General features: G+C 45.7%; 1 protein-coding gene across 8 annotated transcripts in view; it reads right to left on the bottom strand.

The window, feature by feature from the left end:
• Positions 1–23,412, bottom strand: part of LOC137532765 (sodium- and chloride-dependent GABA transporter 3) — an 843,944-nt gene that overhangs the window by 216,263 nt on the left and 604,269 nt on the right. For all 8 annotated transcript variants that reach the window (XM_068253626.1, XM_068253628.1, XM_068253630.1 and 5 more), the window contains one exon: positions 8,513–8,616. In XM_068253626.1, the coding sequence (XP_068109727.1) occupies positions 8,513–8,616 (104 nt within the window). The remainder of the gene's footprint in view (positions 1–8,512; positions 8,617–23,412) is intronic.

Below are 23,412 nucleotides of genomic sequence, written 5' to 3'. Positions count from 1 at the left end.
ATATATATATATATATATATATATATATATATATATATATATATATATATATACAGTATATATATATATATATATATATATATATATATATATATATATATATATGTATATATATATATATACACATACACACACACACAAATCATTCCTACCACTACTCTAAGGTGCTGGTGACATGGTAATATATGCATGTTATTACTAGTTTCTTTTTGATTATAAGTAATAACATTTTTTTTATACGTCTTCTTGGTTTTGTTTATCTCAGGAAGTGCTATATTATTTGACCGTGACATGGTGGTGCCTCACCTAGCCCGGTTTCCTGGCTGATTGTTTCAATTGCACGCCCTTATATTTTCTTTTGATCTTTTCACATATTAACAATGAGGTCCCCACTTGAAAATATAATTACTTATGTTTTTGAATTTCATGCTTTGAGGAAACTTTCATTTCCTAATTGTTTTTTTTTTTCCTATGTGTCAAAGGACATGTGAGATGATTTTACCTACAATAGCTCAAAACCTTAATCTCTAGTTATCTGGCTTGCAGTCAGTGCCATGTATCCCTTTTCTTATTTCTCTCTGCTTCAAACACAGTAGGGAAATGATAGCAGAGTGAGTTGTGCGCCCCCTCCTACACTGCGCCCTGAGGCTGGAGCCTCTCTCGCCTCTGCCTCGGAACGGCTCTGCATGGCCTCCTTGTTCACCTTATCTGAACCCCATTGAGAACCTGTGGTCCATCATAAAATATGAGATTTACAAGGAGGGAAAACAGTACACCTCTCTAAACATTGTCTGGGAGGCTGTGGTTGCTGCTGCACACAATGTTGATGGTGAACAGATCAAAACACTGACAGAATGCGTGGATGGCAGGCTTTTGAGTGTCCTTGCAAAGAAAGGTGGCTATATTGGTCACTGATTTGTTTTTGTTTTGTTTTTGAATGTCAGAAATGTATATTTTTGAATGTTGAGATGTTATATTGGTTTCACTGGTAAAAATAAATAATTGAAATGGGTATATATTTGTTTTTTGTTAAGTTGCCTAATAATTATGCACAGTAATAGTCACCTGCACACACAGATTAGAGTTGGGCTGAACGGTTCGCCTGCGAACGGTTCCATGCGAACTTCAGTGGTTCGCGTTCGCGTCCCGCAGGCGAACCTTTGCGGAAGTTCGGTTCGCCCCATAATGCACATGGAGGGTCAACTTTGACCCTCTACATCACAGTCAGCAGGCCCAGTGTAGCCAATTAGGCTACACTAGCCCCTGGAGCCCCACCCCCCCTTATATAAGGCAGGCAGCGGCGGCCATTACGGTCACTCGTGTGCTGCCTGCGTTAGTGAGAGTAGGGCGAGCTGCTGCAGACTGTCTCTCAGGGAAAGATTAGTTAGGCTTAACTTGTTCCTGTCTGGCTGCATACCTGTTCTGTGAACCCACCACTGCATACCTGTGCTGTAAACCCACCACTGCATACCTGTGCTGTGAACCCACCACTGCATACCTGTGCTGTGAACCCACCACTGCATACCTGTTCTGTGAACCCACCACTGCATACCTGTGCTGTGAACCCACCACTGCATACCTGTTCAGTGAACCCACCACTGCATACCTGTGCTGTGAACCCACCACTGCATACCTGTTCAGTGAACCTGCCACTGCATACCTGTTCTGTGAACCCACCACTGCATACCTGTTCAGTGAACCCACCACTGCATACCTGTTCAGTGAACCCACCACTGCATACCTGTTCAGTGAACCTGCCACTGCATACCTGTTCTGTGAACCCACCACTGCATACCTGTTCAGTGAACCCACCACTGCATACCTGTGCTGTGAACCCACCACTGCATACCTGTGCTGTGAACCCACCACTGCATACCTGTTCTGTGAACCCACCACTGCATACCTGTTCAGTGAACCCACCACTGCATACCTGTGCTGTGAACCCACCACTGCATACCTGTTCAGTGAGCCTGCCACTGCATACCTGTTCTGTGAACCCACCACTGCATACCTGTTCAGTGAACCCACCACTGCATACCTGTTCAGTGAACCCTCCACTGCATATCTGTTCAGTGAACCTGCCACTGCATACCTGTTCTGTGAACCCACCACTGCATACCTGTTCAGTGAACCCACCACTGCATACCTGTGCTGTGAACCCACCACTGCATACCTGTGCTGTGAACCCACCACTGCATACCTGTTCAGTGAACCCACCACTGCATACCTGTGCTGTGAACCCACCACTGCATACCTGTTCTGTGAACCCACCACTGCATACCTGTTCTGTGAACCCGCCACTGCATACCTGTTGTGTTCAGTGAACCCGCCACTGCATACCTGTTCTGTTCAGTGGACCCGCCACTGTATACCTGTTTAGTGACCCCGCCACTGCATACCTGTTGTGTTCAGTGAACCTGCCACTGCATACCTGTTCTGTGAACCTGCCACTGTATACCTGTTCTGTTCAGTGAACCCGCCACTGCATACCTGTTCTGTTCAGTGGACCCGCCACTGTATACCTGTTTAGTGAACCCGCCACTGCATACCTGTTGTGTTCAGTGAACCTGCCACTGCATACCTGTTCTGTGAACCCGCCACTGCATACCTGTTGTGTTCAGTGAACCCGCCACTGCATACCTGTTCTGTTCAGTGGACCCGCCACTGTATACCTGTTTAGTGAACCCGCCACTGCATACCTGTTGTGTTCAGTGAACCTGCCACTGCATACCTGTTCTGTGAACCCGCCACTGTATACCTATTCTGTTCAGTGAACCCACCGCATCAGTGCGCATACCTGTGCAGTTAAGTGAACCCACCTACCTACGTGAGTGCACGCAGTGTGATATACCACTCCGTGCATACCCGATATGGACAAAACAGGTAGAGGAAGAGGTAGTGCCAGAGCCAGAGGAAGGCCACCCGGCAGGTCTGCGCGAGGTCGTGTAAATGTAATTTCGTGTGGACCTGGCCCACAGTACAGTGCTCGGAAGAAGGCACGTCCTATCACGTCCCAAGATTGTCAGGACGTGGTTGAGTATTTAGCGACACAGAACACCTCATCTTGCTCAGCCACCAGCGCTACTACTAGCACCACTTCTGCTGCATTTGACACTTCACAAGAATTATTTAGTGGTGAAATCACTGATGCACAGCCATTGTTGTTACAGCCAGATGAATTTTCACCAGCTCATATGTCTGCGTTACGCGGCAACACTATGGATGTAACGTGTAAGGAGGATGAAGGACCTACTGATGGTGCATGTTTGGATTTTTCTGAGTCAAGCGAAGCTGGGCAGGATGACTACGATGATGACGATGATAGGGATCCTCTGTATGTTCCCAATAGAGGAGATGAAGAGGGGGACAGTTCAGAGGGGGGGGTCAGAGAGTAGTAGGAGGAGAGAAGTTGCTGAAAGAAGCTGGGGCAGCTCTTCGTCAGAAACAGCTGGTGGCAGTGTCCGGCACCATGTATCGCCACCTATGTACAGCCAGCCAACTTGCCCTTCAGCATCAGCTGCTGAGGTCCCCATAGTGCCCACATCCCAGGGTGGCTCAGCGGTGTGGAAATTTTTTAATGTGTGTGCCTCAGATCGGACCAAAGCCATCTGTTCGCTCTGCCAACAAAAATTGAGCCGTGGAAAGGCCAACACTCACGTAGGGACAAGTGCCTTACGAAGGCACCTGGAGAAAAGGCACAAACAGCAATGGGATGGCCACCTGAGCAAAAGCAGCAGCAGCACACAAAAGCAAAGCCACCCTCCTTCTCCTCTTCCTCCTCCATCAGGTGCATTATCTGCTTCTGCCGCTTTCTCCCTTCCACCTTCACAGGCACCCTCCTCCACTCCGCCTCTGCCCTTGAGCGGTTCCTGCTCCTCTGCCCACAGCAGCAGTCAGGTGTCCGTGAAGGAAATGTTTGAGCGGAAGAAGCCAATTTTGGCCAGTCACCCCCTTGCCCGGCGTCTGACAGCTGGCGTGGCGGAACTGTTAGCTCGGCAGCTGTTACCATACCGGCTGGTGGACTCTGAGGCCTTCCGTAAATTTGTGGCCATCGGAACACCGCAGTGGAAGATGCCAGGCCGCACTTATTTTTCGAGAAAGGCCATACCCCAACTGCACCGTGAAGTTGAGAGGCAAGTGGTGTCATCTCTTGCGAAGAGCGTTGGGTCAAGGGTACACCTGACCACGGATGCCTGGTCTGCCAAGCACGGGCAGGGCTGCTACATTACGTACACAGCCCATTGGGTGAACCTGGTGGTGAACGATGGCAAGCAGGGCGCAGCGGACCAAATTGTGACACCTCCACGGCTTGCAGGCAGGCCTCCTGCCACCTCCTCTCCTCCTGCTACATGCTCTTCGCTGTCCTCCTCCTCCTTGGCTGAGTGGCAGTTCTCCGCTCCAGCTACACAGCCCCAGCTCCGCAGGGCCTATGCTGCATGCCAGGTAAGACGGTGTCACGCCATCTTAGACATGTTTTGTCTCAAAGCGGAGAGTCACACTGGAGCAGCTCTCCTGGCTGCTCTTAAGAAACAGGTGGATGAGTGGCTGACCCCGCACCACCTGGAGATAGGCAACGTGGTGTGCGACAACGGCAGCAATCTGCTTGCCGCTTTGCATATGGGGAAGCTGACACACATGGCACATGTCATGAATCTAGTGCTTCAAAGATTTGTGGCAAAGTACCCTGGCTTAGCGAATGTCCTGAAGCAGGCCAGGCAGTTCTGTGGGCATTTGAGGCGGTCTTACACAGCCATGGCACGCTTTGCGGAAATTCAGCGCAAAAACAACATGCCGGTGAGACGCCTCATTTGCGATAGCCCGACTCGCTGGAACTCGACCCTGCTCATGTTCTCCCGCCTGCTAGAACAGAAGAAAGCCGTGACCCACTACCTCTACAACTACAGTAGAATGAAACAGTCTGGGAAGATGGGGATGTTCTGGCCCGACAACTGGACACTGATGAAAAATGCATGCAGGCTCATGCGCCGTTTGAGGAGGTGACCAATCTGGTGAGCCGCAGTGAGGGCACCATCAGCGACTTAATTCCCTACGCTTACTTCTTGGAGCGTGCTGTGCGTAGAGTGGCGGATGAAGCTGTGAATGAGCGTGACCAGGAACCGTTACGGCAGGAACAGGCATGGGACCAATTTTCATCAGACCCAGCTGTTTCCTCAACACCTGCGGCAGCACAGAGGGGGGAGGAGGAGGAAGAAGAGAAGTCGTGTGCAGAAGACGAGTCAGACTCAGAGGATGATGAGCAAGGTGTTTCTTTGGGGGAGGAGGAGGAGGAGGAGGGGACAGCGGCAGGAGAACAACCGCAGCAGGCGTCGCAAGGGGCTTGTGCTGCTCAACCTTCCCGTGATATTGTTCGTGGCTGGGGGGAGGAGGTTGACTTACCTGACGTCACTGAGGAAGAGCAAGAGGAGATGGAGGGTACTGGATCCGACTTTGTGCAGATGTCTTTTATGCTGTCCTGCCTGTTGAGGGACCCCCGTATAAAAAACCTCAAGGGGAATGAGCTGTACTGGGTGGCCACACTACTAGACCCCCGGTACAGGCACAAAGTGGCGGACCTGTTACCAACTCACCGGAAGGTGGAAAGGATGCAGCACATGCAGAACCAGCTGTCAACTATGCTTTACAATGCCTTTAAGGGTGATGTGACAGCACAACGCCAGCAAGGTACCACTGCCACTAATCTTCCTCCCGTGTCCACGCAGTCAAAGACAGGACGCTCCAGCAATCTCATGGTGATGTCGGACATGCGGACGTTCTTTAGTCCAACGCCTCGCCGTAGCCCTTCCGGATCCACCCTCCACCAACGCCTGGAACGGCAGGTAGCCGACTACCTGGCCTTAAGTGTGGATGTAGACACTGCTGTGAACAGCGATGAGGAACCCTTGAACTACTGGGTGCGCAGGCTTGACCTGTGGCCAGAACTGTCCCAATTTGCCATCCAACTTCTCTCCTGCCCTGCGCAAGCGTCCTGTCAGAAAGGACCTTCAGCGCAGCTGGAGGCATTGTCACAGAGAAGAGAAGTCGCCTAAGTCACAAAAGTGTTAAGTACCTCACCTTTATCAAAATGAATGAGGCATGGATCCCGGAGGGCTGCTGCCCGCCCCAAGACTAAGTCAGTCCCCGCACACACAGCATCTCTGCCTGCACGCCGTGTGACTGGCTGCCTGGGCTGCCCCAAGAAAACTAAGTCGCTCCCAGTCCCTCCACACAGCATGTCTGCCTGCAGGCCGCTTGACTACCTTCTCCACCACCACCAACAGGGTCCGGGACTCCAGGCGGATTGCTGAATTTTTTAGGCCGCTGCTAGCAGCGGCCGCTGTAATAATTTTTCTGGTGCGTGTACATGACTGCCTAATTTTTCTGGCTGCACTGCGGGCAGCTGCAACAACAAAAGAAAAGGCATGTACATGCGCCCATTCCCCTTCGTGATCATTACCTTGCCGTGGTGAAGGGGCTTGCGTATCACAATTAAGCAATGACCGGCGCATAGATGAGTGTCGTTGCTTCATTGTGGTCAGACCAAATTTGATCAGCTGGACAGTCACTGTTCTGTCATTCAGCTACATCAGCCAGGCGACCATATGGGCTGTAAAGCCACCAAAACATGCACTCTCGCCATGGTGCGCACCAGTCCAGCACGGCCGTCACTACACAAACAGCTGTTTGCGGTGTGTTACACGGTGAGTTTGTTGTGTCAGTGTGAAGCAGTACCTTAATTACACTACCTGATTGATGTATACACATGCAAGATGTTTTAAAGCACTTTAGGCCTGTCATTTAGCATTCAATGTGATTTCTGCCCTTAAAACGCTGCTTTGCGTCAAATCCAGATTTTTCCTGGGGACTTTTGGCGTGTATCCCACTCCGCCATGCCCCCCTCCAGGTGTTAGACCCCTTGAAACATCTTTTCCATCACTTTTGTGGCCAGCATAATTATTTTTTTTTTTTTCAAAGTTCGCATTCCCATTGAAGTCTATTGCGGTTCGCGAACTTTAACGCGAACCGAACCTTCCGCGGAAGTTCGCGAACCTAAAATCGGAGGTTCGGCCCAACTCTAACACAGATATCCCCCTAAAATAGCTAAAACTAAAAACAAACTAAAAACTACTTTCAAAAATATTAAGCTTTGATATTAATGAGTTTTTTGGGTTCATTGAGAACATGGTTGTTGTTCAATAATAAAATTATTCCTCAAAAATACAACTTGCCTAATAATTCTGCACTCCCTGTATTTGTAACAAAATGGCTGTTCCAGCCATGCTTTTGGAATTGCTGGTAAATCCAAAAGCACAAGGCTAATGAAAGCCAATGGAGCTGATTCCACAGGAGCGATTGTGATTACCCCAAATCATATCTGCAGGTCCTGGAGAGAATACACTCAGGAGATCAGGAGAAGCCCCATTGGTTTGTGAAGGATCCAATGGGGAGCCCTGGAGGGAGATTTACAGATGCTTTGCTCTCAGCTATATCAGTACAGCTCCCGCTGTCCTCCCCACCTGCCCACACCTATCGCACCTACCAATGCTAGCTCTTAGTGCACCCATGAGTGCACTAGGTGCCAGCATGGGTGAGGATGACAGGTGTGTGGGGCAGGGAGGACAGCTGGAGCTGGCAATGAAGCAGTCAGAGGAAAGGGCTCTTAGCTATACATAGTATAGCTGAGAGCTGCGGTGGGGGCACTATGTGTTACGGCAGCTGGTGGAGATCTTCAATCAAGGTCGCAAGGTAGAGGATATTGGCGTGGGATCATTTCCGGAGATAATGGCGTGGGAGCTTTTGTTTTAAAGGTAAGAATTTATGGCTAATTAAGGCTATTAAAGGACTTTTTTCTTGTTTTTAATTTCTTTTAACCCTTTATGGAAATGGGTATACTCAATTCTCCTGGGGGGGGGGGGGGGCTGGTATTTGGGGGACTCCCAAATGCCACCATGAACCCCCAAAGGGCATTGATTTTTTTTTCTCTTGTTCCCACTCTCCTCCTTCACATTCCATGCAATTTGGTGTTTCTAGCGTGTAAGGGGGCTTTGTTATTAGTCAGCGGCCTTTGACTTTAATGTAAACATAATTTTTCTTTAAAATTGCGTTAAACGCGAGCGGCAAACAGCCCAAGTTTGCTGGGAACTGTCCGCGGGTGAACTGTTCGGGCCATCTCTAATGCAGACCTCTCACAACTGCAGGGTCCTATTGTTTACAGTATGAATACTAACATTTTAAGGTGCTAAGACAGTACATTAGTCTCTTGGACATAGGATTGTTCTGTGTTGCTTCCCACCTCCCTTCTCCTGCACCTCTTCATACTAGTTCTCAGCTCTCTTTCACTGCCCCATTATCTTTCTTTACTGCTTCTGTCCGTTGCTTACTGTAAGCTGAACATATAGAAGCTTATTTAACAAAAGACTAAAAACAAATATATTTTTTTTCAGTTGGAGAACACATTCCCTATAAAACATAAAATACAATCACCCTTCTTCTACATAAACAGCTGAAATCATACCTGTAGCAATTGTTATTGTAGTTATTATAACTTCCCAGAGCAGTCAGACATCCCAGACATATGGCATAGGAAAAGAAGATCTGGGTCCCTGCATCAACCCACACCTGATAACCAAGTAAATATAAAAAAAGACAAAATAAAGTGATTGTTAAAAAAAAGTAAAAAACACAACTGAAAACTAAAATAATTAAAAAAAATCAACAATACATAATATATACATATCTATAGAAGTACAGCTATAGAAGTACAGTTTCTATATGAAAATTATTAAAATATAACCCAGTTTAAAGGGGAACTACAGCGAAAAACTGTAAAATGTAAAATATGCGCAAACATATACAAATAAGAAGTACATTTTTTCCAGAGTAAAATGAGACATAAATTACTTTTCTCCTATAATGCCATCACTTACAGTAGGCAGTAGAAATCTGACAGAAGTGACAGGTTTTGGACTAGTCCATCTCTTTATAGGGGATTCTCAGCAAGGCTTTAATTCTTTATAAAGATATTCCCGAAAACAAAATTTAAACAATGATGCTGGCCAGCTTCCCTGCTCCCTACACAGTTTTTGGCAGTTGGACAGAGCAACTGCCATTCACTAAGTGCTTTTGAAAATAAATAGATCCCTGAGAATACCCTATAAAGAGATGGACTAGGCCAAAACCTGTCACTTCTGTCAGATTTCTACTACCTACTGTAAGTGACAGCAACATAGGGGAAAAGTAATTTATGGCTCATTTTACTCTGGACAAAATGTACTTATTTGTATATGTTTGTTGATGGAATGTTTTGTTCAAGTTAAAGGGGCACTACAGCGAAAAACTGTAAAATTTAAAATATGTGCAAACATATACAAATAAATACATTTTGTCCAGAGTAAAATGACCCATAAATTACTTTGTTCCTATGTTGCTGTCACTTACAGTAGGTAGTAGAAATCTGACAGAAGTGACAGGAGTCCATCTCTTCATAGGGGATTCTCAGGGATCTATTTATTTTCAAAAGCACTTAGTAAATGGCAGTTGCTCTGTCCAACTGCCAAAAAACTGTGTAGGGAGCAGGGAAGCTGGCTAGCATCATTGTTTAAATTTTTTTTCGGGAATATCTTTATAAAGAATTAAAGCCTTGCTGAGAATCCCCTATGAAGAGATGGGCTAGCCCAAAACCTGTCACTTCTGTCAGATTTCTACTGCCTACTGTAAGTGACAGCATTATAGGAGAAAAGTAATTGATGTCTCATTTTATTCTGGAAAAAATGTACTTCTTATTTGTATATGTTTGCACATATATTACATTTTACAGTTTTTCGCTGTAGTGCCCCTTTAACTTGAACAAAACATTCCATCAACAAAGTTAAAGCTAATGGGTACTATAAACTGCGTTACGTGTGAGCTGCATAACACATTACATGGCCTTGTACTTTTAAAAAGTGTGACCTAAAATCATTCTGCACTCATTTTCACTAAAGTGAAAAAAGAAAGCTTTAAGCGTAAGTTAACATTTTGTGGCAGCTGTTTATAAAAATATTTATGCTGAGGCCCAGAGGATCCCTTAAAACAGAAAGGATTTAAAGGAAACTTGAAGTGAGAGCAATACAGAGGCTGCCATTTTCATTTTCTAATAAAGATAAACTTCCAATTTCAGCCTAATTACGATTTCTGAGGTGGCTTTCCGTATCGAAAATCAGTAAGCGGTCATCGGAATACCGCAGAAATGCTGCATTACTAAGTCTCGGAAATGTTAGGCTTATCACAGGATTCAGAAGCAATTGAAAAATCAGAGAACACAGAACTTAACCATGGAAATCAGATCACCACTGACATTTTAAGCCAATCAGAAAGCTTGATTGTAATAGGCCAACCAGAAAATTCAGATGTGACCTTGGTTGCAGATCGGAAATGTGGATTCAGTATTACAGTTAGTGTTGGGCGAACACCTGGATGTTCGGGTTCGGGAAAGTTCGCCGAACATGGCCGCAATGTTCGGCATGTTCGGGCTGAACCCCGAACTCCCCGAACATCCCGCTTTTGAGGGCCCTATGGGGTCGCAGGCATAAGGGGGGAGCATGCCCCGATCGCGGGGGGGGGGTCGGAAATTCCCCCCACCCCCTCTGCTAGCGCTCCCCCCTCTGCCCGCTTCCCCATACAAAAGTTTCAGGAAGTACCGGTCCGGTGGTAGTGGGTGGCTGGCAGTGGGTGGCACTGTGAAGTGAGTGACTGAGGAGGAGGAGTCCGGAGAGTGACGCGTTGAGGGAGGCCGGGCAGCGGGCGGTTCAGCAGTAGTACGGTACTACTGCTGAACCGCCCGCTGCCTGGCCTCCCTCAACGCGTCACTCTCCGGACTCCTCCTCCTCAGTCACTCACTTCCCAGTGCCGCCCACTGCCAGCCACCCACTACCACCGGACCGGTACTTCCTGAAACTTTTGTATGGGGAAGCGGGCAGAGGGGGGAGCGCTAGCGGAGGGGGTGGGGGGAATTCCCCCCCCCCCCCGCGATCGGGGCATGCTCCCCCCTTATGCCTACGACCCCCTGTTCGGCCCTGTTCGGCGGCCATTTAGTAGTTCGGGGCGAATCCGAACTTAAAAGGCCGAACACCATCAGGTGTTCGGCCGAACGCGAACATCACCCGAACAGGGTGATGTTCTGCAGAACCCGAACAGTGGCGAACACTGTTCGCCCAACACTAATTACAGTGTACATCTGCAAAATGTAGAATTAATTAACTGTATTGACAACATAACAAAAAACATGACATTCTTCCGAAACCATAAATCAGTATGCGGAAAAGACACTTTACAGAAAGTGGAAAACCGTCGGAATGGGTTATCAGCATTTCCAACCATCACTATTCTCTAATAAATATTGCCATTGCCAGAGCAGAATCATTTTTGGAAACAGCCAGCACAAATAGGTAAGGTTTCAACTAATTTTGTTTAAAGTAGCCTAACTGTAATGTTTGTCCTCGTGTCTTCTGTTCAGAAATAGAGTTTAAAACTAAACTCTAGGCAAACAACTTAATATTAGCAATAAATAGATCAATACTGAGGAAAATTGTAAAATTTGTAGCTGTTATGCAAACTGAATAATTTGGCTTATACTATGAGCAGTCTTATTCCTGCTATGTAAAAAATTAGGAGTAAATCATAAGACAGACACTTGGGATTGATTTTTAAAACCAGTACAAAAAGACCTAGAAAGAAATAACAGCAGCTGTGTAGAGCAGTCAGGTAGAATCTTTGTTTTATTCAACAGTTGTGATGTCGTGAACATCACATTTTCAGTTACCCCACATAAACACGAATCTTTTGCAAACGTTCGCGAACAGGCGAACTGCCATAAACTTCAATGACCAGGCAAATTCTAACATGTATAGGGACTGTTTCTAGCCACAAATTGAAAAGTTGTTTAAAAGGCCCTAACACCTGGACAGTGGTATGCTACTGGGGATCCATGGAAAAAGTTCCACGAAAAATTGCGTAGTTTACACAGAGTCGTGTTTTAATGTTTAAAAAGCAGAAATCACATTTTACTCCTGAATATGTGAAATGAAGTGCTTTAAAATACCTGGCGTGTATACTCGATGGTCAGGTAGTGTAAGGGTTAGGTCCGACAGGCAAAACGCCACATTTAACGCACCACAAACCACTGCAAAGAGCTTTAGTTTATTGTTGAAGCTGCAGCAGAGCTTTAGTTTCGTTGGATCGTTTACCGAGGATATTGGCGTGGGAATTTTTTTTTAAAGGTACAGATAAGTATTTCTGGTTAATTAAGAACATTAAAGGATTTTTTTTGTGATTGTGTTTTTATTTCATTTAACCCTTTGTGGAAATGGGTAAGGGGTACTATGTACCCGTATACTCATTTCTCCTGGGAGGGGGGTTGGCATCTGGGGTCCCCTTCTTAAAAGGGACTCCCAGATGCCACCATGAACCCCCCAGGGAGTCGTCACCTCCACCTCCTCCTGGGGCACCGGAGGTGGGGAAGAGCCCCTTGTCCATGGAATGGACAAGGGCTCCGAGGGGGGGAGGGTAAGGCTTGGCCGCCCCTCCCCCCTGGACCCCCCCCCCCCATACCATGGACCATTCTGGCTGGTATAGCTCAGGGTGCGAAGCCCTAGTCGGCCGGGGCTCCCCATTCTGGCTATCCCAGCCTGAATGGGGGACAAGGGATTACAGAGGCTCAGGAGGGGGGACCCCATGCCATTTTTTTTTCAGATTTCCAACACTCAGCACATAAAAATTATAAAAAAAAATATTTTTTTAAAGGACTTCCGACTCCGAGGCCACAAATGTGAAAAAAGTTAAATACCTTTTCATAATCTAGTTCCATGGAGGATGCCATCCATGCCCTCTTGTTCATTCCGCCATGGCTTCCACAGTAATACCGGCCCCGGTTGGGTTCTCATTCCACCCTCAATATGGCCGCCACAGATTGCCGCGGCTGCGCAGTCCGCATAGACGCGATTGCGACTGCGCAGCTCTAGGGACTGCTCCAGCCGCATTATCAATATGCGTGCATACATCAGACGCATCGGGAGGAGGTCCTAGAGCTGTGCAGACACAGTCGCGTCTATGCAGACTGCACAGCCACGGCAATTTGTGGGAGCAAAATTGAGGGGGAGATGAGAACCCAACCCGTTCAGAGGGGTTGGGACCCGACCGGGGCCGGTATTACTGCAGGAGCCAGGGCGGAATGAACGGGAGGGCGCAGATGACGTCCTCCATGGATCTAGATTATGAAAAGGTATTTTACTTGTTTCCCATTTGTGGCCTTGGAAGTCCTTTAAATATTGTTCCTGCTATCTTTTTAACATATCCTGAAAATTTGGTGTTGCTAGGATGTAAGGGGCCTTTGCTATTAACAGCTTAAGTCGGCGGGTGATAACCAACCAGAGTTATAGGGATGCAAAAGTGCTGAATTCTGCCTTTGGCTTTTATTGGGCTCCCTATTTCACTTTCAAACATCCCAAATCTTTTCAAAGGACGATGGCTCAGCAGTGATAAATTTTCTAGCATTGTAGGGACTCTTAGGGGGCTCATGACTAGTGAGTTTCGGCCCCCTAGGCCAAAGAGGTCATAGACTAGGGTCACAAAAACCTGTTTATTTTTGCAATGGTACTGGTGGCGATTCTGACGAACGCAGCCATGGCCGTTAGCAAAGTCTGAATCTCACGACATGTCTCATGCAGGTAGAAGGCATATTGTTGTACTTGCATTCCAATGTTGAGTTCCCTACATCTCTGCAAACCAGAGTTACGGGGGTGAAAATGTGCTAATATCCCCCATAGGCTTTCATTGGGCCTCCTATTTCACTTTCCAAAAACTCACATTTTTTCAAAGGACGATGGCTCAGCAGTGATAAATTTTCTAGCATTGTAGGGACTCTTAGGGGGCTCATGACTAGTGAGTTTCGGCCCCCTAGGCCAAAGAGGTCATAGCCTAGGGTCACAAAAACCTGTTTATTTTGGCAATGTTAATGGTGGCGATCCTGACGAACATAAATCGCAGCTATGGCCGTTAGCAAAGTCTGAATCTCACGACATGTCTCATGCAGGTTGAAGTCATATTGTTGTACTTGCACTCCAATTTTGGGTTCCCTACACCTCTGCAAACCAGAGTTACAGGGGTGCAAAAGTGCTAAAAACCTCCATAGTCTTTCATTAGGCCTCCTATTTCACTTTCCAAAATCTCACTTTTTTTCAAAGGGCGATGGCTCAGCAGTGGCACATTTTCTAGTATTGTAGGGACTCCTAGGGGGATCATGACTGATGAGTTTAGGGCCCCTAGGCCGAAGAGGTCATAGCCTAGGGTCACAAAAACCTGTTTATTGTTCCAATGGTACTGGTGGCGATTCTGATGAACATAAATTGCAGCCATGGCCGTTAGCAAAGTCTGAATCTCATGACATGTCTCACGCAGGTAGAAAGCATATTGTTGTACTTGCACTCCAATTTTGGGTTCCCTACATTTCTGCAAACCAGAGTTACGGGGGTGCAAATGTGCTAAAATCCCCCATAGGCTTTCATTGGGGCCTAGGTTTTGAGGGTACAAAAGCACAGGTTTCTGACGAACGTTACAGCTGAGCAGCCCCAAATTTTCAGGCTTTGTAGGGAGTTTAAGGGGGCTCAGGGCTGGTGAGTTTCGGGCCCTTATGAAAGCCTATGGGGGATTTTAGCACTTTTGCACCCCCATAACTCTGGTTTGCAGACATTCCTAGCATGGAGGTCAGTTCAAAACTGTTCTTTATTTCCATTTTGTGGCCAAAAAAATAAATTGCACCATACATTACCCAAATATAATTCACCATAACAAATCTTCAAATTCCATAATTTACATGAGAAACATGAGTTCATAGAGACGGAAAAAGCATCATCACATAATGAATGTTACCAGATCTTAAGCAACAGTAACCAAAAATCAAGTACATCAAGTGCAAGGCAGTAATCTTACTAACAGAAAATGTTGACAGAAACCTCAGCTATTATCTATAAAGCTGTTTAGGTCAAGCTCAATATTGAGACCTTTAGGTGTGAAACAATCCATTTTATATATTCACCACATTTAAATCCTTCATATTTCCATTTTGTAGTTACAACTAGAGATGGCCGAACGGTTCGCTGGTGAACGATTCCCGGCGAACGTCGGTGGTTTGCGTTCGCGGTGAACCACAATTTTTTTTCAAAAAAGTTTGTGTTCGCATTTTTCCCATAGACTTTAATGCCCGCCGACTTTAGCGGTTAATAGCAAAGTCCCCTTACATAGTAAAAACACTAATTTTGCAGGGTATGTAGAGGAGGGCAGTGACTACAAGAGGAAAAAAAAAAGACCTCATAGTTTTTTAAAAAAAATCGATTTTAAAGTTTCAATGTAAATTCTCCTTCTGACCATGGGAAAATAAACCTCCAGCGATTTTAGCGGTTAATAGCAAAGCCCCTTTAAAATATAGAAACACCAAAATTGCTGGGAATGTTAAGAAAAACTGTGGGAACACGAAGAAAAAAAAATTCAAAAAGACCTTGTACTTTTTGAGAAAATCGATTTTAAAGTTTCAAAGAAAAAAGAGCTGATTTATTAAAAAAGAGCAGATTCATTAAAAAGAACCGGATCATTCATGAACCAGTTAGTATAGCTTAGAATGCGTCCTGTGCAGGACGTATAGCTGCCGCCTCCAAGTGCCAGTCTAGGTGAGGGTGGCAGGTGGGGAGAGACAGCGGGAGCCGGCAGCTATGCGTCCCAAAGGACGCATTCTCTACTATGTGGGGGGCGGCAGAGATCTTCAATCAACTTAATTGAAGATCACTAGATAAGAGGATACTGTATTCATGGGATCATGTACCGAGGATATTGGCATGCAAAAGTGCTAAAATTTCCCATAGGCTTTCATTGGGGCCTAGGTTTTTAGGGTACAAAAGCGCAGGTTTCTGCCGAACGGTATGGCTGAGCGACTCCAAATTTTCAGGCTTTGTACGGAGTTTAAGGGGGCTCAGGGCTGGTGAGTTTCGGGCCCCTAACCCAAAGAGATCATATCCTAGGGTCACAAAAACCTGTTTATTTTTGCAATGGTACGGGTGACTAACGTAAATCGCCGCAATGTCCGTTAGCAAAGTCTGAAGCTCACGATATGTCGCATGCAGGTAGAAGGCATATTGTTGTACTTGCACTTCAACGTTGGGTTCCCTACATCTCTGCAAACCAGAGTTATGGGGGTGAAAAAGTGCTAAATTTTGCCATTGGCTTTCATTGGGCTCTCTATTTCACTTTCAAAAATCTCAAATCTTTTCAAAGGACGATGCTTCTGGAACGCCGTTGGAAGGGCATTCCAGAGGGTGGGGGCGGCTCTTGTGAAATCCTGCAAGCACGCATGGAAGTGGGAAATGTGTGGGGCGGTGAGATGAAGGTCATTGGAGGATCGGAGGGGTGACCTAGTCTATACCTGTGAACAAGCTCCTAGATGAAGGTAGGGCAGGTTTTTTTCACAGATTTATACGCCAGGCATATAATCTTGAAACCTATCCTGAATCATATAGGGAGCCAGCGCAGGGATTTACAGAAGGGAGATGTGGATGTGAAGCAGTGTGAAGAATGGATGAGCCTTGCAGCTGTGTTCATAACTGATTGAAGGGGGGCAATGCATTTCAAGGGGAGGCCAGAAAGGACAGAGTTACAGACAGTATTCAAGGCGGGAGATGATGAAGGCATAAATGAGCAGCTTGGTCATGTCTGGGGTTAAGAAGGGACGAATCTTGGAGATATTACAGAGGTGGAAATTGCAGGCTCTGGTGACGTTTTGGATGTGGGGGATGAAGAGTAGGTATGGTCGCTGCATTCTGCGAAATTATCAATTCCACGATTCCAGATGGATTTTGGTGATTCCGGTTCCGAAGCAATGGAACGGAACTGCTATAGCCCTAATTCAGAATTTCTGCGGAACAAAACGAAATTCCACAGAATTTTACGGAATTCAATTTCTTTCCCCCTAACTGATTTCTGCCTAATAAGAAGTATTTCTCCTCAATAGACTCCCTTCCTCCTTCACTCCCAGGAGGGAGGGAGGAGGGTCTCGTCTTCCATGGAATTGTAGGCTTTCAAAAGCCAACTTACATACCTTGGTCGGGAATTGAACCCAGGTCTAGTGCTCGGTAGGTAGCTCTCTTCATCACTATACCACCACCAACACTACATGCTGAAGCCAGCCTAGCATGAACCCAGGCCTACAGCTCTGTAGGCTGTTATCCTAACCATTATACCACCAACACAACACACTACAATGCTACATGCTGAAGCCAGCCTAGCATGTACCAGTGTAATATATCTAATAGAAAAATGAGCTTGCTTAGGGTATTGTGGGATTTCAAAAGCCAACTCACATACATTGGCCAGGCCCAGAACCCAGGCCTACCACTCTGTAGGTTGTTATCCTAACCATTATATTACCAACACAACACACTACAATGCTACATGCTGAAGCCAGCCTAGCATGTGCCATTGTGATATATCCAAGAGAAAAATAAGCTTGCTTAGGGAATTGTAGGATTTCAAAAGCCAACTCACATACATTGGCCAGGCCCAGGAATTGAACCCAGGCCTAACGCTCTGTAGGCTGCTATCCTAATCATTATATCACCAACACAACACACTACAATGCTACATGCTGAAGCCAGCCTATGAAAAACGAGCTAGCTTAGGGAATTGTAGGATTTCAAAAGCCAGCTCACATACATTAGAACAAAAATGAAGTAGGAGGCACCCGTAGTAAATTTGTATTGTGATTTTAAGTTGTAGATAGGTAGCCACACGAGTAGTGGATAGAGATAGTAAAAGCTTATAGTAATAAATAAACAAATAAATAGGATAACGGGTGGTCCTACCTTATGAAAGTAGTCACTCCGCTATATGGTATAAAAAGTAAAAAACTTTATTGGGCACTTTTTGATTGACAACGCGTTTCGCGGAAAAACAACCGCTTCCTCAGGTCGAGTACTGTGCCTTTGAAAAAAGCATATAAATATACACAGGGCACTTAGAACAAACTTACTGTTGCATTTACATATTAAAACATGGTGAATAAGAGTGAGCATAAAAAAGGAGCATAGTAAGACATTACAAATATAAGAAAATGCATGCATATATTAGTGGCCAATCGGCCAACAAAGAATAATAAATAATTAGGATAATCATCATAAAAAAATATATATAAATCAATAAAAATCACTATCCTAGTATCAGGCAAAATGGCTGGTATTATCGTGATAAGATTGTCTGCCCTACGATATATTTATAGTGAGGCATGAGTGTACATAGTGACAAGATGAAAGTACTTTGCAAATAAATATAGACATAACCAATATGTAGAAAAGTATAGAGACTGGCTGGGAGGGACAGGGGGAGAGGTGTAGGTAAAGTAGTTTATTAGGGCTGAAAGGGTGCTGGTATAGCAGGGGATGGGATGGATCTGGGTAGTATATGAGGAGCCTGTATGTAGCCTAGCAGGCATAGAAGTCTGCTATGGGCAGAGGCCAGGGAAGTAGAGCAAGGGAGGTTATTTTTGGAGCATAAATAGTTGCACGGGGTACTATATTAGGAGCATAAATAGTTTTTGGGAGACTGCTGAAATATAGAGGGAATGAGATATATGTAATGGGACTCTGAGTGTAAATATAAAGAATATATGTATAAGAGGATAAGGATAAAAAGTTCCCTACACGCCATGATAATGGGTAAGGAAGGAGGCTTACCTCGTAGCAATTGTAGGTTATCCTAGGCGCCTGTGAAACGGGCGCTTGTGACGGAGGTAGTTTAAATAATCCTCTGAACATTCCTGACGGTGGGAGGAACTCGGGTGGGTACGTACAGAGCGCGAGACGTCACCGCGCTAGCCGTAGTGTGTGACGTCACTCAGGGGGTCGGGTTGCGTGATGGGGGATGCCAGAACTAGGCACTAGGGTGGTGCTGCGTGATGCGCATGACGTCAACGTGTCAAAAGCGGCGCGTGACGTCGTGGGGATAGTATAATCGCTTGATGGGGATTGGGACATGCCCAGGAGAGGAGAATAAGGGGCGTCTCCATGGTTGGCTGGCTGGTGACGTAGTCTAACCTGCTGGTGGACGGCAGGGAGCCGGACGTATAATGTTAATGGTTGTGCGAGGAGGCTAGCTATGCACAGCTTCCATTTTATTGAAGCCTCTTTAGGCAAATAATAAATTTGAATGAGATACAGTAATAATGCAATACCAATTGGAGACATAAATACAAGAAGGAGTTCGATATACACATACATATACACACACACACAAGTACAACAGGTTCTCAATAAAAACAGTAGCCTATGTACACTTAATGAAGGTATAGTATATGCGGAGCGAGATGATTGGAGTCCTCCACCTCCAATTATCCCGCCGGAACTACTGGAACTGACAGTTCATGTCAATACACAAGATGAAAGCAAACAAGAATCAGATAACCCTGTACATTCAAAAGAAGTGGAACACCAAAAGACGGAATCACCATCACTGGTACACGCTGTACACGCTGAGAGGACTACGAAGAAGCCCATAGATTCCCAAATAGCTACAACAAGCAAAAGAATCATCGGGAAACAAAAACAACATAAACCGATAACGGATTTCTTCAGCTCCACACAAGAACAAGTAAGCAGCTCAGAATCTCTCTCCACTGGAGGCACATCCTCATCGTCTTTTTTAGAATTACCCACTATCCTGGGGGAGACGCCGCCACTACACCCCAGACTCCGAGACACTCTAAACAGACCCGCCCCACTGACAATCTCCTCACCCCTAAGACCACTAAAGAGGCTGGCCTCAAGCTCAGAAAGAGAGGACGTAGAGGCGGCAAAAAGAAGAAATCGAAAAGTGTCACTATAGAACCGAGTCTACCATCCGAGGAACCACAACTCAAGTCTATTTTCAACGTATCTACCCACAACCTAACAGCAGTAGAAGAACAAGTACTTAAAAGAGGATTGTCCTTCTGCCCAACAAAGAAAGCCAATCTATATGAACTCTTTGTCGACCTCAATGCTTTTCTAACACTTAAAAGGTATTACGCTACTAAACAACTGCAGGCACAGAAAAATACCCGAGACCAACAGCTTTCGCCAATAATACCCAACTCTGAAGAACTAACTGCTAGCGTTTACATCGACCAAGAAGAGCTGGCCTTAGAGAAGTATATTTATACGAATTTAAAGAATAAGTCCAGGTTCTACCCGACTACCCATAAAGGACCATATGTGGAGGCGTTCTACAAACAGGTCATGGAGGACCTGAACAATATGGATACAAAAATCGATAAAAGAAACCTTACGAAAAAAGAAGAATTAGCTGTGAAAAATCTTGAATCTAATCGGGATCTGATAATAAGAGCAGCAGACAAAGGAGGGGGAATTGTTCTGATGAACAAAACTGACTACCTTGGAGAAGCAAAAAGAATACTAGAGGATGAAGACTACTACAGAATACTATATACTGACCCGACCAAGGATTATATAAAGAGGCTAACAAATCTTACTAAATGGGCTTATGAAGAAAATATCATCAGTAAACAAGAAAAGGATTTTATTCTAATCCCCGACCCGGTTACAGCTTATTTCTAACGCCTACCTAAAATTCATAAATCCCTAATAAATCCACCTGGGCGACCAATTATAGCTGGAATGGAATCACTCACTTCTCATTTATCGGAACTTATTGACCAACACCTTCAACCTCATGTAAAAAGACTCCCATCATACCTAAAGAACTCCACTCATCTCCTTTCTGAACTGACCAATATCCAGTGGCAAGAGAGCTTTAAGTGGCTAACCCTGGACGTCTCGGCCTTGTATTCTAATATACATCACAAAGTGGGACTAGGAGCAGCTTGACACTATCTATTACAAGATCAAGTAATGCCAGTCAAACAAAAATATTTTTTGATTCATGCCATTTCATTCACATTAACCCATAACTATTTCAGATTCCTAGACACTATCTATTTGCAAACAAGAGGAACCACGATGGGGACGAATTATGCTCCAAGTTACGCTAACCTTACCATGGGACTGTTTGAGGAACTTGTACTAGGCCCAGGAAACCCTTTTACAACCAATATCGTCATGTATAAGAGATACATTGATGATTTGATCTTAATATGGGACGGAGATGAAGACTCTATAACAAGATTCTGTGGATATATGAATAACAACGATTGGGGCCTCATGTTCACATCAAACCACAGCAGCAGTCAGCTTGAATATTTAGACCTAACCCTCTACCATGAAGGAACAACAATTAAATCAAGGAACTTCTTCAAAACAGTTGATGCCAAAACTCCTATATTCACTACAAGAGTTGCCACCATAAACCGTGGAAGAAAAACATCCCCTATGGCCAGTTCCTTAGGATCCGGAAGAACTGCAGCGATACCAAAACTTTCGATCAACAAGCGAAAATACTTACTAGTGATGGGCGAACAGTGTTCGGCACTGTTCGGGTTCGCCCGGATTTTGGCCTGTTCGGGTTCGGTTCGGCACCCCCCGAACACCTCAAGGTGTTCGGGAGGGTGCTCGGGCACGCTGCCCAAACCCGAACAGGCCTTCTTTGTTCGGCCGAACTTAGCCGTGTCCGGCCGAACATAGCCCCCTATAGGGTCCCAGCATAAAGGGAGAGCATGCCCCGAGCGCGGGGGGGGGTTCGGAAATGCCCCCCACCCCTCCCCGCTAAGCTCTCCCTTCTGCCGGTACCCTATAATTAAATTTAAGTGCCCAAAAGTACCTGAGGAGGAGGAGGGCAGGAAGAGGGAAGCCGGAGTTCTTGGGCGCTAGTACCATCTGGTACTTCCGCCCTCTCTTGACGCACTTCCTGTTTACATTTAAAGTCGTGTCAAGAGTGCGCAGAAGTACCGCGATGACGCGTATGAGGGTACGTGTCATCATGTAGATGACGCGTACCCTCGTTCGCGTCATTGCGGTACTTCTGCGCCCTCTTGACACGACTTCAAATGTAAACAGGAAGTGCGTCAAGAGAGGGCGGAAGCACCAGATGGTACTAGTGCCCAAGAACTCTGGCTTCCCTCTTCCTGCCCTCCTCCTCCTCCTCAGGTACTTTTGGGCACTTAAATTTAATTATAGGGTACCGGCAGAAGGGAGAGCTTAGCGGGGAGGGGTGGGGGCATTTCTGCCCCTCCCCCCGCGCTCGGGGCATGCTCTCCTTTTATGCTGGGACCCTATAGGGGCCCCAAAGGGACATGTTCAGGTTGGGTTCGGGGTTCGGCTCGAACATGCCGAACATCAGGGGCATGTTCGGCCGAACCACACCGAACCCGAACATCCAGATGTTCGCCCAACACTAATACTTACCAACAAATTTGCGGCTAGACAATACCCCAGTAATCTAGTAAAGGAAGCGAGGAAAAAAGTTAGACATACTGATAGAAGTACACTGATTAATAGAAGAGACTGTGATAATAAATCCAAAAATAAAGAAGGAAACAACGGGACAAGTTTTATTACCAGGTTTTCCAGCAAACACAAGGAAATCAAAGAAGTTCTTACAAAATCATGGCCACTGCTACAAATGGACCCCTTACTTAGAACAGATAAACCGAGGGTAGTTTTTCGCAGAGCAAAAACATTGAAAAATATATTGGCCCCCAGCCGCATAAAAAACAATGAAGATACAGTAGAACGAACAGAAACAGTAGGGCAAATGCAGGGCGGTGTCACTCAGTGCCAACAGCCAAGATGTCTATGCTGTGAACGAACCAATCAATACACTTCAAGCTTCAGCTCAAGAGTCACCGGAGTGACACATCCAATCAACCAAAATATGAACTGTGCCAGCAACTTTATAATTTACTTAATTACATGCCCTTGCGGATTACAGTATATAGGCCGCACCACTCAACAGCTCCGCACTAGATGGAGCCAACATAGAAGAAATATTACAAACGGATACCTGAAACATGGTTTGTCCAGACATTTCAAATTAACACACAACTGTAACCATGAAGGAACTACTATCTGTCTAATCGAACAGATCCCAGACAAACTAAGAAGCAGAGAGATGTACTGGATCTTCAGATTGGGAACCTTACGACCAGAAGGGCTTAATATCTGTCTAGAACACAACCTCTGAGGAGATCTCATCCACCTTCCCCCTTTCTGTTCCTCCATCCCCATAGGCTATGCCTGCACACATTTACCCTCCCCGTGTGTTATCTACCCTGCTGTATAGAGATTACATACACTTCAGGTCATCTCGATATTAATAACTTTTTAGGCCTGGGAACCCTGGTCTAGATTTTACACTCCCTATGTACTAGTATCCACTGCTCTCCCTTCACCTGTTCCACAATATGGGACAGGACATAGGCTACTGTTTATATTGAGAACCTGTTGTACT

This window comes from Hyperolius riggenbachi, chromosome 9, assembly GCF_040937935.1.
Source record: "Hyperolius riggenbachi isolate aHypRig1 chromosome 9, aHypRig1.pri, whole genome shotgun sequence".
NCBI classification, from domain to species: Eukaryota; Metazoa; Chordata; class Amphibia; order Anura; family Hyperoliidae; genus Hyperolius; species Hyperolius riggenbachi.
The sequence above is the reverse complement of the archived record's forward strand: the minus strand, read 5'-3'. Positions and strand labels throughout refer to the sequence as shown.